Source organism: Meriones unguiculatus, chromosome 1, assembly GCF_030254825.1.
Source record: "Meriones unguiculatus strain TT.TT164.6M chromosome 1, Bangor_MerUng_6.1, whole genome shotgun sequence".
In the NCBI taxonomy this organism is placed as follows: domain Eukaryota; kingdom Metazoa; phylum Chordata; class Mammalia; order Rodentia; family Muridae; genus Meriones; species Meriones unguiculatus.
Window position 1 is genome coordinate 41,102,202 of NC_083349.1, and position 16,084 is coordinate 41,118,285.

General features: G+C 42.8%; 2 protein-coding genes across 3 annotated transcripts in view; both read right to left on the reverse strand.

Moving 5' to 3' along the window:
* The window catches only part of Pip5k1b (phosphatidylinositol-4-phosphate 5-kinase type 1 beta), a 270,694-nt gene that overhangs the window by 176,535 nt on the left and 78,075 nt on the right, over nucleotides 1-16,084 (reverse strand). The gene's annotated exons all lie outside the window — the stretch shown is intronic.
* Pabir1 (PP2A Aalpha (PPP2R1A) and B55A (PPP2R2A) interacting phosphatase regulator 1) lies at nucleotides 7,642-14,388 on the reverse strand. Its single transcript, XM_060387777.1, has one exon. The coding sequence runs from the start codon at nucleotides 14,254-14,256 to the stop codon at nucleotides 13,396-13,398; it is 861 nt and encodes a 286-aa protein (XP_060243760.1). The 5' UTR covers nucleotides 14,257-14,388; the 3' UTR covers nucleotides 7,642-13,395.

Consider the following 16,084-nt stretch of genomic DNA (forward strand, 5'->3'; position numbering starts at 1 on the left):
AAATACTGGAGGCAAATATTTATTTTGGCTCATTGCGTTAGAGTTTTCAGACCATTAACGCTGGAAGGACATAGAGGAGCACAATGGTTCACACCACGATGGCCAAGAAGGGAGAAGATGCTGTGTTAGAGGGCTCTCTTATTTCCTCCCTTTATTCCATCTGGGTTTCTAGCCCACTGAATGCTGCCACCCACATTTAAAGCAGGTCTGGCTCCCTTAATCATCTTCGGAGATGCCCTCTAGGACACACCCAGAGGTGGGCTCCATACTCTAGGTGTCTCTCAAGCCAATCAAGTTGACAAAGAAGGCTAACAAATACAGTGTATTGCAAGGGAAAGAAGCAATCGACAGAGACCAGTGCGTCATAACAAGACAGATAACATCAGTTAAATGCTCTCAGAGTTAGTGGTGTGCCTTTATCACAAGCACTACTTTTCTGTTGGTTGGGGAGCCAGGATAACTTGCCTCTGTAACTTACAGGAGTTAGACCAATCCCTTGGACCTGGCTATTTTGAGCGTTGGGACCATTTGCTGCTTTGACTACTCCACATGACACATTGAGGGTATACTGCAACCACAGCTGCTTGCTACTGAAACCCAACTTGAGCCCAATAACGCAACTACTTTTTAGCGATGATTGTTTCAAATAATCACATCAGATGCTTTCCCATCACAAGTCTTGCCAAGCTCTAGTGGTCGCTTTCTCCTGATATGGGCTACTGGGGACCACTTCCTAGTGGTCAAATAGAGGATTTATCCTCGGTGTAAACACAGTCCTCTATTTGCATGGGGGGCTGTCCATAATTGGCACCTTTGCCACTGGCTTTGGCCTACTTGGCTCATTCTTTGAGTGAATTAGGAGACATCCTGCTGTGGTACCGCTGGCACTGCAACACTAGGTCCTTTAGCTTCTCCCAGGGGTCTTTTTCCTCCTCTAATTTTGATCTTTAATAATCATAGAAAAGGGGATTGGAGAAATGGCTCAGAAGGTTAAGAGCACTGTCTGTTCTGCCAAAGGGTCTTGAGTTCAATTCCCAGCAGCACATGGTGGCTCACAACCATCTATAATGAGATATGGCGCCCTCTTCTGGCCCGCAGGCACACATACAGGCAGAACACTGTATAAAGAAATAAATCTTTTAAAAAATATTAATAGGAAGGGTTGAATTGGTCACACAAAGAGGAGATGGCAGAAGTGGCAGCTGAGCAGGAACAGCAGTGACAGTAGTCACCATTCTAGCGGCAGACAAAGACAGGAGTCTGTGGGTCTCCATCACTGTGAAGAACTTTTTCCTCTTACCTGCCCATGTTTCTCTCGGGTAGAGTAAAGAAAGCGCCAACCCCAGATGACAGGTAACAGTAACAGGCTATTTCTGTGTGAAAATCACACATATGCATTTAATCATAGGAGGTCTGAAATGATGCACGTGGGGAACAGTGGTAAGGCAGGAAATGTTCATTTCGTTTCTAGCTTTTAAATGGAAGCTTATCTTTTATATCCACAGGGTATGTAATTGCTTTTAGCCTACTTACTTTTTTTACTTTTAACCTTATGCACCATATTCAGGAACATAGCATGATGAAAGTCTGTTCAAGAGTGAATGTGATTTAAGCGCCTCCTTTAAATTTAAGAAAGTTGATGAATTATGTTAACAATCACGCCAATTTCCAAGCCGGGAAAAGGGGAACGATGAGGGGACACGCCGGCAGACTTCACAAGTGTTGGAAAATCTCTGCGGAGACCTGCGCCATTAGAGCTCGCTGCCCTAGACTGTGCAGTGTTGAGTTTGGCTGGAAGGTTTCCTGATGTTAACAACAGGTCCCTCGGATGGAAAGCCTGTCAGGACACAGCGCTGCAGCGCCACGAGCACCCAACGTGCATCTGCCATCACCAACAAACATGCACTGTGCTTTCTCCAAAGCTCAGGGCAGCAGAAGGGAAGAATAAACAAATGACCCTTCCCTCAGGAAATGTGCCACAAAGATAAGGGAATTCACATCATATAAGCATGTGCATTTGTCTATTTCAGATCCCCATCTGTTTGCTCAATACGGTTACATGGTCTCTCCTTTCTGACCCCTATAATATTTCAAAGTAGAAACTACTCCCACTGAATAGGTGAGAAGACAGCAACTTAAGATTAATCTGCCTGAAATGACAAAGCTGGGAAGAAAGGGAATGCAGTTTTACCAGTCTGTAGAGCCTGAGCTCTTTTTTTCCCTATTTTTTAATTTATTTTTTTACTATTAATTACACTTTATTCACTTTGTATCCCCCCATAAGTTCCTCCCTCCTCCCCTCCCAATCCCATCCTCCCCCTCTTCCTCATGCATGCCCCTCCCCAAGTCCGCTGATAGGGGAGGTCCTCCTCTCCTTCCTTCTGATCTTAGTCTATCTGATCACATCAGGAGTGGCTGCATTGTCATCTACTGTGGCCTGGTAAGGCTGCTCCCCCCTCAGGGGGAGGTGATCAAAGAGCAAGCTCTTTTAACCCTCACACAGACACCCTCATACAAACTCACACATGCTCACAAACAGATACCCCACACTCAGTCATATTCACATAAACTCACACACATACACACAATTACATACAGATACAGTTACACATGCATAGCACACACGTACTCACACACTAACTTATGTAGACTCACATAGTCACACATACATCAAACAAACACACCATATGCTCACACAGAGATACATCATACACACAGACATACTTACATACCACACATGGACACGTACACACTCACATGCAGACATTTACATAGTTATAGATGTCTACACACACACACCACTCACAGAAAGACATGGAGAAAACAAAGCAACAAAGAAAGGGTCCAGGCAACAGGCAGTTCAGAAATTCAGAGGGAGGGCTAGAGAGATGGCTCAAAGGTTACATGCACTGGCTGCTCTTCCAGAGGTCCTGTGTTCAATTCCCAGCAACCACATGGTGGCTCACCACCATCTGTAATGTGATCTGATGCCCTCTTCTTGCATGCAAGTGTACATGCAGATAGAGCACTCCTATACATAATATAAATAAATAAATCTTGGGAAAAAAAAAAGAATTTCAGAGGGAACCCACACTACCTAGAGCAGAAGAGTCAGGAGACGTGCAGAGCAAGCAGTATGTAATGGAGTGTGAAAGATCAAAATGCAACCTCAGGACTGAGATCAATATTTCCAGAGGGCATTCTTCCTTGAGGTATGAACATGGCCCAATTGTCCCTAAGTCATCCGCAAAGGATCAGAACAGACTGACAAATTCTCCAGATGAAATCTAGTCTTCTTTTATGACTAGAATATATTCTGAGCAGTTCAAGGTGAGGAAAAGATCCTGGTCCTCTCTTCCTCTCCTTATCTATCAATAACAACAATAATAAAACCCAATTCTCTCTCTAAATAAACCCTAAGCAGATCATGAACTACTTTAAAAATTTACAGCACTCACCCAAAGAAGAACATGTCTCTAGGCTAAGAAACTAGGCCAAACTTACAGAAATAAGTGTGCCATGAGTATGAAACTAAATTTCAATTTACAAGTAGGAAAAAAAAAGCCAGGAAGAAAAGTAAATGACAAGGGAATAAGATGAGCCAGACAACACGTGTGGAAATGAATCATAGGCTTTTAGCTCTAATAGCTAGCTCGTGATTGCAGTAAAAACACTAATTTATAGATTTTTTTTCCTGTTACAAAATGCCAGAGTGGGGGAAGGGAGAAAACTGCCAACTAATTTTTTTTCCTATGTATTTTCTTGAAACTACAGATATATATATGTAAGGGAATATACTGTGAAGTGTTTAATAATAACTTATCAGGAAAGGAAGAAGGAGATAACCCTTGCTTCAAATGATCTTTGGTCTTGAGGATTCAAGCCCTTCTTCAGACAGACTTCCTCAATTCGACTTTTCTCCATCGGATTTTCTCCCATCCAACTTTGTCCCGTCTGACTCTGGCTCTGCTCCTTCCCCTCCTCTTCACCCCTCTCTAGTCAGGGTCCCACCTCTCGTGCTGCACTGAAATGACTCTCATGCAATTGATCTGGAACTCCCATGTCACCGAGTCCCTGAGCTCAGGGATCAGTTCTCATCCCACCTGTCAGACCAGCTTCAGTGGACACACAGGCCCACTCAACAGGTCCGTTTCTTCTCATTGCTTCTGGAGCGCAGTGCTTGGTTAGTTTTCATCCTTCCCTCACTGCTCCTTCTCCATCTCTCTCCTCCTGACGTTTCACTGTGGTGGTGTACCCCGAGGCTTAGTTATCATTCTCTTTACGGATGCCTAACCCTTCAGCAGACTCATTTAATCTCAACTTGAAAGTCACCCACAGGCGGATGATTCCTGTGTGTTTGCAGGATCCTCTTTTCTGAACTCCAGACTTGGTCATCTGACTGCTTGTTCGACCCCACCCCCACCTGGATGATTAATAAAGATCACCTCCTTTATTAAAAAAACATATCCAAATTATGGGTACCAATGACCTGTATTTTCACAACCCTAATCCCATTTCAGTCACAGATTTATTTCCAAGTCTCAGCTAGTGGCAGCCCCAGTGCTTTCTGTTACTCGGGCTCAAATCCACATAATTGCTCTTGATTTCTCTCACCCTTGCTCCTGCCCACCTTAAACCTTCTGGCAAAATCTGTTGGCTCTACCTTTAAAACACGTCTAGAATTTAACTATTCCGCTGGTGTCCCCAATGTCAACCTTACCCAAGCCACCGTCATTGCATACTTGGATTACTGGAAAGCTCCTAATTGACCTCATTTCTACCCTGCCCTTCCCCCTAAATCGATTCTCAACTTTTCAAGAGTGTCCCTAAAACAGATCATACCACTTCTCTGCTTAGTCCCTGCAATGGCTCGCCCTCTCACTCACAGTCAAAGCCAATACCCTGTGCCACCTATGTTTAGACTCTACCCATCACCTCTCTAACCTCCTCACAGCAAGCTCTCCTTTCAATAATTCTATTTCTTCCTCTTAGGCCTCCTTATGGTGCATCCATTTTTTTTTTTTTGGTTGTCACTTTTAAAATATTTATTACAATTTATTCACATTGTATCCCAGCTGTAGCCTCCTCCCTCATCTTCTCCCAGTCCTACCCTCCCTCTCTCTTCTCCTCCTATGCCCCTCTCCAAGTCCACTAACAGGAGAGGTCCTCCTCACCTTCCATCTGACCCTAGCTTATCAGGTCTCATCAGGACTGGCTACAATGTCTTCCTCTGTGGCCTGGCAAGGCTGCACTCCCCAGGGGGAGGTGATCAAAGAGCCAGCCACTGAGTTCATGTCAGAGACAGCCCCTGCTCTCCTTACTAGGGAAACCCACTTGGAGACTGTGCTGCCATGGGCTACATCTGTGCAGGGGTTCTAGGTCCTCTCCATGCATGGTCCTTGGTTGGAGTATAGTTCGTCTTAATACATAATAGGTTACACTTCACATATGTATACACATATTCTCACTCCCCATTAGAATACAAACCAAATGTGTGTCCTCCTGAGCAGGAAGCTCTGTTTTTCACATTAATATAGCCTAAGAAACATTAATATATCCTACCAGCCAGTGGGAGGCTCCTAATAGGTTTTCACATCAGAATTGCTTAATGGATGAACGGCTAGTCTCTTAGGAAGCTATTAAGAGCTCAGCAATGTGACTCCTTCCACTAAGAATATTACTGCATTCCTCACTTAAAGACACAGTGTTCCCACGTAAGTGCTTAATAACCAGTTTTTCAATCAATTTCTGTCACAGCCAGTGGAAGAAGCAGAATCTCACCACAAATATCACGAAATCAAATTAAAAAAAAAAACAGTGTCACTCAATCATCCATGTAACCATTGATTCACCCACTTAATAAAAACTGGGGTAATTAATGTGCTGTGCTCAGATGTTACGGACAAAAGTTAAGATTCAGTTCTAATTTTTGCATGGGGAAAGAGGCAAGGAAACACACAAATAAAATTCGGTCTGTTGTGGTTTTGACTAGACAAAGTCCTCTCTATGAAAGGATCCTCGGGGAGAGCCCCTGGAGGAGCAGGGACCATCAGAACCACTGTGGTTAAGGAGTTAAGGGGCCAACTGTGGTGTAGAAAGGCGGAGAGTCAGGTTAAGGAGAGGACAGACACACTTATCAGAAAGCACAGGCAGATGTGGGAACAGGAAGTACAGGCAACTGTGTGGGCAGTCCTGGAATGCAGGGGCTATGTGGAGGAGGAAAGGCTGTCTTCTCTCACACTGCTTGCTCTGATTTAATCTTAGAATTAAGTGGTAGTCATTAGAGGTGCACACTCAAGCTCATTTCAGAAGTCTCTGTAGTAAGCAGTGTGGTAAATGAGGCCTTGAGGAAAGTCTGAAATTTTAACTCAGGTTGCAAGAGTATTTTTGGGTTTTTTTTTTTTTTGTTTTGTTTTGTTTTTTTAAATGGTAAGAGTGAATTTTAATTCTTGATCTCAAGTCACCAGTACTTAATACTATTACCATTATTTACCCATCCCTCCTCCAGTGGACTCAAAGGAGAGACCATCAAGAGAGCGACTTGAAGCAATTCTTAAACATGGCCTGATTTGTTTTATTTTTGTTTTTCAAGTCAGGGCTTCTCTGTGCAGCCTTGACTGTCCTTTTGTAGACCAAGCTGGCCTTGAAATAGCAGAGATCTGTCTACCTCTGCCTCCCCAATTACAAGTTTGTGCCACCACGCCTTGCTCTGACTTTAAATCTTGGAGGAGGTGAAACAGAATAGATAAATGTTCAAGGAAGCCATGTTGTCACTCTATTCACAGGAGGGTCTGGTGTGACTGCTCCAGACAACATTTACCATTGCCAAATAAATAAATAGATAGATAGATAGATAGATAGATAGATAGATAGATAAATGTCTGTTCCCTCAGTGACAGGTCATAGGCCTCACTTGAAGGGACAGACACCAACTCTGAATAGCCACTTGTCACTTGAGTTTCAAGGAGTTTGCAATGCAACACTGAAATCTTTCTTTGTCCTTTAAGCAAGGGGGAAGGAAAATGATTTCCTCAAACAACCATCTTGCTTTGCTAGGGCACAAAAGCTCTTTCTCCATTGTTGTTTTTCACTGCCTCCTGGTTAGCCATGCCTTAGATGGTAGTCAGGAAATGGGGACCCCAGTAAACAGCTGGAAAACAAACCAGAGTAATTCTGCCTCACTACTGCAGATGGGTGAAGATGGGCTTTCAGGGTTCCAGTTTGAACATGCTGCCGTACAGTTTGTTAATGAGTGATATTTATATTGCTATGAGGATTTATTCTAGAAGTTCAAAATGAACAAACTAAAAATCAGGAACAAAAGTTTTGTGAGTTTAGCTACAACATACATTATAGCTGCTCTTTTTCTTTTTTTCTTCTTTTCTTTTCTTTCTTTCTTTTTTTTTTAATCAAGTCAAGGTTTTCCTGTGTAGCCCTAGAACTTAATCTGTAGACAAGACTGGCCTCAGAGAGAACTGAGAGAACTCAAGAGATCTGTGCCTCTTTAGTGCTGGTATTAAATGTGTAAAAAAGGGTGTTTTTGTTTTGTTTTTTGTTTTTTTCAGTGGTGCAGGAGTAAGGAGAGAAGACTCAAATTGGTTCTTGCCTTTGTTTCCGAGGAATGGTAAATACAAAAACAACTGAGTCAATTCAAATTTTAATATAACAAAATCTATGAATAGGTATTTAACAGAATAACAAATCTTATATTCATTTAAACAAAACCATAAAAAACTAAGAGTAAGAGTTGGGTATCTCTTATCATTTCAAATAGGAAATCAATTTAAAATGCAGAGCTTAGGGAGGATTTTATTACATATATTTCAATATTTCACCTGATATTTTCCTTTAACACAATAATGATACTGAAAGGTGTCATTTTTAATAAATACATGATTTGATTCAAAAATAGAGGTGGTAACACTAACACAATTATCAAGTGCACTAACTAGCTGGGAAGGAGGGTCTTATCAAATAAATTACCAAGGAAAAACAAAAAGGAGCCAAACTCAAGGGGAAAAAATTAAAAATGGGACTTGAGAAAATAAACGTGATTTTCTCAACTGTAATTTATAATATTTGCCTCAGAGAACATTTGTGAGGATAAACAATCTCTCTCTCTCAGTGTGTGTTTAATGAAAATGTCTGAACACACACTGAATACTGAGATCTTCCAGATGTAAATAATTATAATATTGATACTAATTATTGTCAACAAAATTTATGTTATTAGATGACTCTGGCTTCCTCATTCAGGAAGGCAAAGGGTCTTGAGAAAATTGTCATCTGAAAATCTTGGCTGCTGGGCACTAATAGCCTTATTTCACTGAAGAAAGTACGCAAGGTTTCTCAAATCCGGAGCAAGCAGTGGCTGTGAGGGAAGGATCAGTGTTCTGGATTTGGAAAGCAAGGGTGATAGGTAAAAAGAAGAAATAGGATTTCTCCATTTCCAGTGAGCTGGACATGAATCCAGGGGAAGTTACAGAAGGAAATAACTGTTCAGAAGCGCACAATAATGTCAGCTATCAATTTAAATTCAATGTTCCTTCATTGTTAGCACTGTTGTTATGGCCTTGCATCCTGACCACAGCAACCTGGCTCTGCAGTTTGTTCATAATGACTGCAAACAGCAGTGCAGCTTCCAGCTTGGGATTCACAGCAAGTGTCCTCACCACTCTGCCTTTATTTCTCCATTTAGATAGCAAGACCCTGGGGCTGGAGAGATGGCTCAGTGGTTAAGAGCAGTGGTTGCTCTTCCAAATGGACCTGGGTTCAATTCCTATGTACCCATATAGCAGCTCACAACTGTCTGTAACTCCAATTCCAAGAGATCTGACACTCTCACAACAATGCACATAAAATAAAGTGAAATAATCAGAAGAAAAGAAGACAAAGGCCTGGAAGGCATTCATCTCAGATAAATGGTAAAATGATCATACTGAAAACTAGCTCCTAAAAAATAAAATGCTGGATGCACAGAAAGCACTTCATTTTATTTTATCTAAAGACTATTTCAAGTTTCCAGAAAAAAAATTACTTAGATGTCAACAAACTGTGTCGTGGCTGTCAGGAGCAGTATGACATCACAGTCTGTTAAGTAAGTGGAATGAAGGTGGAAGCTTGCCTTTTGAACTGCTCTTCTAGTTAAATAAAATCATCTGTTTAAAAAAAAAATACGGTGCAAAGTGCCACAGAGACCAGGTTCTCCACATACTTTGGGATGACAGATTATAAAGATTAAACCCTTTATAGGCAGGGCGGTCCATCACTTACCATCCCTTCTCTGGCCATCCTCAAGGCTTCTTAGACAACTACACTTTCCAAGGAATGACTTTGTCACAATACACTTTAACTAGTACCTAAAATAGCTGATTCCCAAACCTAGTCAATTCAACCCACTTCTTTGTGTTTATCCAAATGAAATTCAATGTGGCCTGGTTAGCCTCCTAGGCATTCTTCAGCCTCTCCTTTACAGATTTTCAGGTCATTAAGTATTTAATTCACTCCTGACTCTGCCCACAAATATCCTATGTTCCTCATTAATTGGAAGACTGAAGGAAGTACAAATTCTATCCACTACTGATCATATACGTACGTACATACATACATACATACATACATACATATACATTTCTTCCCCACAGCTCTGTACCTCTAAACTGATGCAAACCTAAGTCAACAGCTGCAAGTGTCTTTGCTCAGTCTTTCCCTAAGTTCAGACTCCCCGTTTCCCTGTAAACTATCTCAAGTGGTCTCTTGAGGTAAGACATGTAATGGGTTGACCCAATCAGTGTGAATCACCAGAAGGCAACCTGCTGCAGGTCCTTCTGGAGGGCAAGCGCTTTTAAGTATGCTTAAAGGTCCCAGCATCCAGCAGCCTCAGGTTTGGTAACCACCGTGATTTCTTTCATTCACAATATATTTTTTTTAACAGCCACAATAAAAGAAAATATATCGCAGAAGTTTATTAGATATGGCAAAATGGACTTTTAACTAAGTGCTGTTAATTGCTTTAGGACAGAGTTTATGAACTGGCAATACTAGAGTCTTAAAAATGTGTTTTGGAAGAGAATGTCCATGTGAGCTTAGGAGGAATGGTTGAAGTTGCTATGGTGATGTAAATTACCAAACAAACTCTTAGAACCTTAGCTTATTTAAGATTTACCACCCATAGAAAAGCAGCAGCTATGGAATATAAAGGCTTTCATGCTTTGTAGGAAAATGACCTGGCAAAGGATATGGGTAAGAGCAAATACTAGGCATTTAAAAAGCAGAAAGTGGGGCTAGAGAGATGGCTCAAAGTTTAAGAGCACTGGCTGCTCTTCCAGAGGACCTGAATTTTATTCCCAGTACTCATGTGGAAGCTCCCAACTGGCTGTAACTCCAGTTACAGAGGACTGGATTGGAGGCCCTCTTTGGGCCTCAACTGACACCAGGCATGCATATGATGTAGACATACATGCAGGCAAACACCCATACAACATATAAATAAATAAAATTTAAAAAACTTAAAGAGGAAAGCTAGCTAGTGAGGGTGTGACAAAAACACAAGGGAAGAGGCCCCTTGAGAAGTCCCTGAGCCAAAACTGATACCTTTCGGTATACTCTTAAAAACAATAGGAAACAAACAATTCCAACAGAGTAACTGAGCAAAACAACAGATAGCAGCTGGGAATGAGGATGCTGAGCAGTGGGAGAGAAGTCCAAGAAGGATACAATAGCCTAGATCTTGCTGGCAGCAGAGATTGAAACCAGGAGTTAGATTCCAGGAGATAAAATCAGTCAGACTTGGTGAGTGATTCACATGGGGCAAAAGAAATGCTGCCATTGCATATTGATTCCCTGCCCCTACACACACATGTATGCAGGCAAATGCAGAGCAACACATCTATGGGGTGCACACCAAACTCCCAGCAGGTGTTACTGCAGAGAAGTAATGAAGTTTACATAGTAAATGGCAGGTAAGCTTGTTTTTAAACATATACACATATACATTACTTAAGTATTTTGTAATCCATATATACACACTGTTTTCAATGAGAATTCACGTGGAATTAAAAACGGGGGCAGAGGCAGAGAAGGCTGGCTTGATATGGGTAAATTTAGGCTCCTGCTGCCAAGTTCCATCCTTTGACGAACTGTGAACGGAGACAATCAACTCACAAACTGTTTTCTGACCTCCACATGTACGCACGCATGCACGCACACACGCACGCACGTTAAAGGTGTAAACATGTAAGAACAGACAGTCCCTTTAAGGGTTGTCAGGTAGTCTATCAGCAGAAGGAAGGAGGTGAGTACTGAGATGAGAGGACTGAAGTCACTTCAGGGAACAGCCAGATCACTAAAGAACTTATAGGACTGTCTAAACTATAAGGGCTATAAAAGATAAAGTTTTTGAGTATGAAACTGAAAAAAAAAAAAAAAAAAACAACAACAATATATTGTAAAAAGGTCATTCTTGAGTAAGTGTGAACATCAAGCCCAAAGGGAGGTGAGACACAGGCAGGCAGGTGACAGGGGAGCTAGAGTGGGATCTGAGATATAGTTAAGAAGAAACTGACAGACTATAACCGACATACATGTAATAGGAAGGCATCAAGTGTGTCAATGGCATACAGTTTAGGAAATGAGGCAAGGCGGCACTGACCTGTGAGAACACAGTAAGTGTGGACGTGAACTCTGATAAAGTTACTCCTGAAAGCAGCACAAGGTACCCAAAAGGAATTTGGATGTGTAGGTTTAAACTGAGGAACAATCAGGATGGAAACACAAGTACAACATACTGACACAATCTTACCCTTGATGTCATTTCACTGAAACTTGATGCAACTGTCAAGAGTTGGCCAGTTCTATTTATTCTCATAGTTGTAAAATTTCCACATAATTGTTAAAGTCTGTAGGCGACGACTACTAAAAAGTAAGTAGGAATTTTTGTCATGGTCTTTCTTTAAGTATTTTTTTAACCTTTTTTTTTTCATTCGAGTTATCTGTCTGCCTTATCTATCTAGAAGTACTGTAAAGAATTATAATATAAAAAGCAGTTACTGTTTATCTTAATTGTAAAAGAAAAGCACCCCACAATTCCACCTTTAAAAAAACCTAAGTAATGATTTATGGATGTGACTGTCCACTGATCTCTTGCACATCATCAGGCTTTAACTAACTAAATTTCTAATGCTGTTACTATAGCTCCAACCACAGAGATGTATCACATTGTCAGAAATCCAACTCAGAGGTACCTCTGTCTAACCATGCCCTAGCTTGGCAGGAGGCGGGAAATACCTGTTGGCAAGGAAACAGTTGCTTCCTTCCTGATTAAGGGAAAAGTATGAAGGTGACAGATAGGCAGAGCAGAAAAGCAGCCAAATGCTGCTCTGGCTTCTCATTGGCAAGACATTTTAAGAATAGAGACATGACTGGATAGCTTAAAGTCTACCAATGATTAAGAGAATATTGTCTGGGTGTTCTCCCAACACTCAACAGGGCTTCCAGCACATTTACATTTCACAAATGTTTGAAACGGTAGCAAGAGCCTTGCTGTTGCCTATCTAATGTGAGCTGAGACTACAAGGCACTGTCCCATTGCACATTTAGGATTATAGTCAAAAGAATGCACTTTATGGTTAAAAATGTTTTCAAAAAGAATCTTTTCATTTTTGTTATTATATTGTGACTTACTATAGTTACCATTAAATTTTCGTTAGAAAATGTCCTTCTTAAATGTTTGCTTTTATATACTTTATAATTTTAAAATATTTGCTGCAAAGTGTTATAATTCCTCCTTTTATCATTTTCCCCTCCCATCCACTTTTGTGCCTAACACATTAAATATCCAAGGGCTCCAGGTTAAACAAGACAACCAATGGACTGATATGACTTTTTTTTTTTTAAAGCGGTAAGTAGGTAAGTTCTTCAGTAGATAGAAAACAGCAATCATTGAAAACATTAAAAATTAGTGTGCCATGAACTATGGAATTTTAAAACATCAGTTTACTAAACTGAAATTCAACATTTATATTTTCATCAGAACTTAATAATCCCATAAATAAATAGAGCTCTCAATTATTTAAAAAATCAAGGGATAACATATGTATTTAAGACATATTAGCAGCGTAAAATGTATGCTTCAACACACTTATTGATAAAAAGTCCGAAAATATTACTACACTGAATTCAAGGGCATCTGCAGGAACCTGACATAGAAATTCTCTAGAATAACATTTCAGGAATTTCCAAAAAAGAGGGAAGAGTCAAATATGAAACAGCCTCAACTTAATCGACAAAGTTCAGTGCTTGCTCTAACTTGATTTTTTTTTTCTTTTTCTTTTTTCCAATTTTTTTCCTTTTTTTTTTTTTTGTCTCTCCATGGGGGGGGGGGTTAAGAGGGGTGAATCACTTAGACGAAAGTTCATCTACTGGGATAAAGGGGGAGGCTGCTTGGGCAGGCGACACAGGAGAGTCGGTGGTAGTGCTGACTTTAGCTGGTGAGTTACAGGAAGATCCGGCACTGCTGCTGTTTCCATCCAGGGTATCGGAAGAGACACACACTCCGGGGTCTGACAGCTGTGCAACGTCAGAAGAAAGCATGTTGGTGATACCCTGGAAAAATCTCTTTGGCTGATAATCAGTTTCCATTTCACATTTTCTTTTCAATGGTCCAAGAACACTTGGTCTAATGCAGTTGATGGGACTCTGGCTTCTCCGGGTAGCAAATCGGGTGGTTGGGCTGGGAATCGGGCTTGGAGGCAATCCGTTGCTACTCACAAAACTTTGCAAGGACGGTGAAAAACACTGCTTCCCAATTCCCCGGGTGGGTGACGGTGCTGGAGACACCGGAATAAAATCGATGCGCTTTGGGGAGGCGGATTTCTCCACGTCGTTGTCACTCAGGCTGAAACTTTCCTCCCAGGAGTGGCTTATCTGCATTGCGGTCTGCACCTCGCGCTCGTGGACCGTCTCTCGGTTGATCAGGTCCATGCCCTCCTCCTGTTTGATCTGGTGCAGGCGGCTGCTGTGCATTCGCACCGGCGAGGCCGGGAGCAGCAGGCCGTGGCGGCTCGGGAACGTCGTGCTATTCCGCCTGGCGCTGGGCGCCTCGGCCTGGAACACCGGCGAGGAGTCGCTGAGGCCGTGAATTAGGGGGGCGCTGTTAGACCTCCGGAGGCCCCCGCCGCCCGGGCCGCCGCCCTCCGCCGGGCTCCCGCCCGTGCCCGCGGGCAGCTCCAGGTCCAGCTCCATCTTCTCCTGAGCCATGTCGCGGCAGGGAGGCGGGGGCGGTGCTCAGTCAGGGTCCTAGGATTCCCATTCCCCGCGGCCCAAGGCCGCCGCCGCTGCCGCCGCCTTCGAGAATCTGTCAGCGGGCTCGCGTCTCTGCGCAGGCGTGCCCCTCCGCGCAGGCGCCCTGACACGCCCGTCCCCGCGGCGCCAGCTTAACGCGTCATCGATACGGCGCCGCGGCGGGGGAAGGCGAACAGGCTCGTCAGTTCGTTCCTTCCGCAAATAGTCGCTGGGCGCGGGCCCGCGGGAAGACAGGTTGTAAAGGCCGGGGCATTCAGAACTGTATGTTTATGGAGCAAGTAGGAGCTCAGGAAGACAGGCCCTCGGTGATGTGGGGCTTTATGATGGGGCGTGGTCTAGACTAGATGAGCTTCCTAGAGACAAGGGGCACAGTCTTCCGAAATCTAAAGGAGGCAAATCTAACGGAGCTTTGTAAAACTGTCCTGGAAGCACCCAGCAAGGTGGCAGACGGGAGCCAGAAGAAGAGGGGTGTTAGCCTGGGGGTGGACAAGAGCAGGTTCTGGGCTTTCTGGAGAACAATGAAAACTCCCAAGCATTCTCAAGGAAGGGTAAAGGGTACGGTGGCAGCCGAACTGTTCCGTTGGCTGCGGTATGGGTAAGGAGACATAAGGAATTAGCACCTGCAGGAAGAAGTCAAAAAGGAGGGTAGTTTACAGTAAGGCAGAGTCCGGGACGGGCGTGGGAGAGAATAGCATACTTAAGGCGGTTGGAAGAAGGAAACTTTGTGACTTTTTTTTTTTTTTAAGTTCTCATACTTCTGCCGCTAACCATGTATTTTCTGATGTTCGCTCGGCGTGGGGATTAAATGTAAGGGGAAAAAAAGTAACAGGTTTTGGCTTCTGTAAGTAGTACAAAACTCTGTGTTTCATTAATAGCAGGATTATATTTGCTCATTTATTCAGTCACGTCTCCTATCCCAGCATACCTACTTACTAGGTACCAGGTACTGTGTGTGCTAGGAAATGAGACTTATGTGAGGACATTTAGTTTCTACTGGGTGGGAGTGGGAAACGACAAAGTGGGAGACCTTTGATGGCAAGCCTTTGGGGGTAAAAGTAGTATTGTGTGGTAGAGCACTACCCATAGAAGTTAAGGGGGCAATTAGGTGGAGTTGAGTTGTCAATAACAAGTCCTGTGGACTGCTGGGAGTTGAGTGTTCCAACCAGTGTTAAAGGCATCCACTGGACTGGGGATGTACAGGGAAAGAAAATACGTGATGGGGACAGTGACCTGAGAGGGCAAAGGACTGAGTACCTCACTCTATGATTACAAGCCACCAAGGAGTGTTAGGCAGGGGAATAATGGGGGTTTGTGCTTTATTTCTAGATTGTTGGTTGACATGGAATCTCACTGTGTTGTTGCTCAGGCCAATCTCAAACTCCTGGGCTCCAGTGATCACCTCAGTACCTAAGGAAGTAGGACTAAGGGCATAGAGCACCACACTCAGCTTGGTTTATGCTTCAAACAGCAGTACGGCTACATAGAATATGAACAGAAGGAGGGCAGGAGGCAAGAGTAGAGGCCAAAAGATAGATTAGGAAGCTATTGCAGAGAGTGGAGTACTGGACTCAGGTTGTACATGTAGTAGTGGTGAGAACTGGATGGGCTCAATATGATCTGGGGATCCGTGAGTAAGACTTGCCAATAGATTAAATTTAGGTGTTCAAAGAAATAGATAATTTAGATGGTAATATCAAATAAATAGGAAAGGTTCACAGGGCTGGAAATGAAGAGTTCAGTTTTGGTGGGATTGAGGAAGTATAGATATAAATGTGGCCACTTT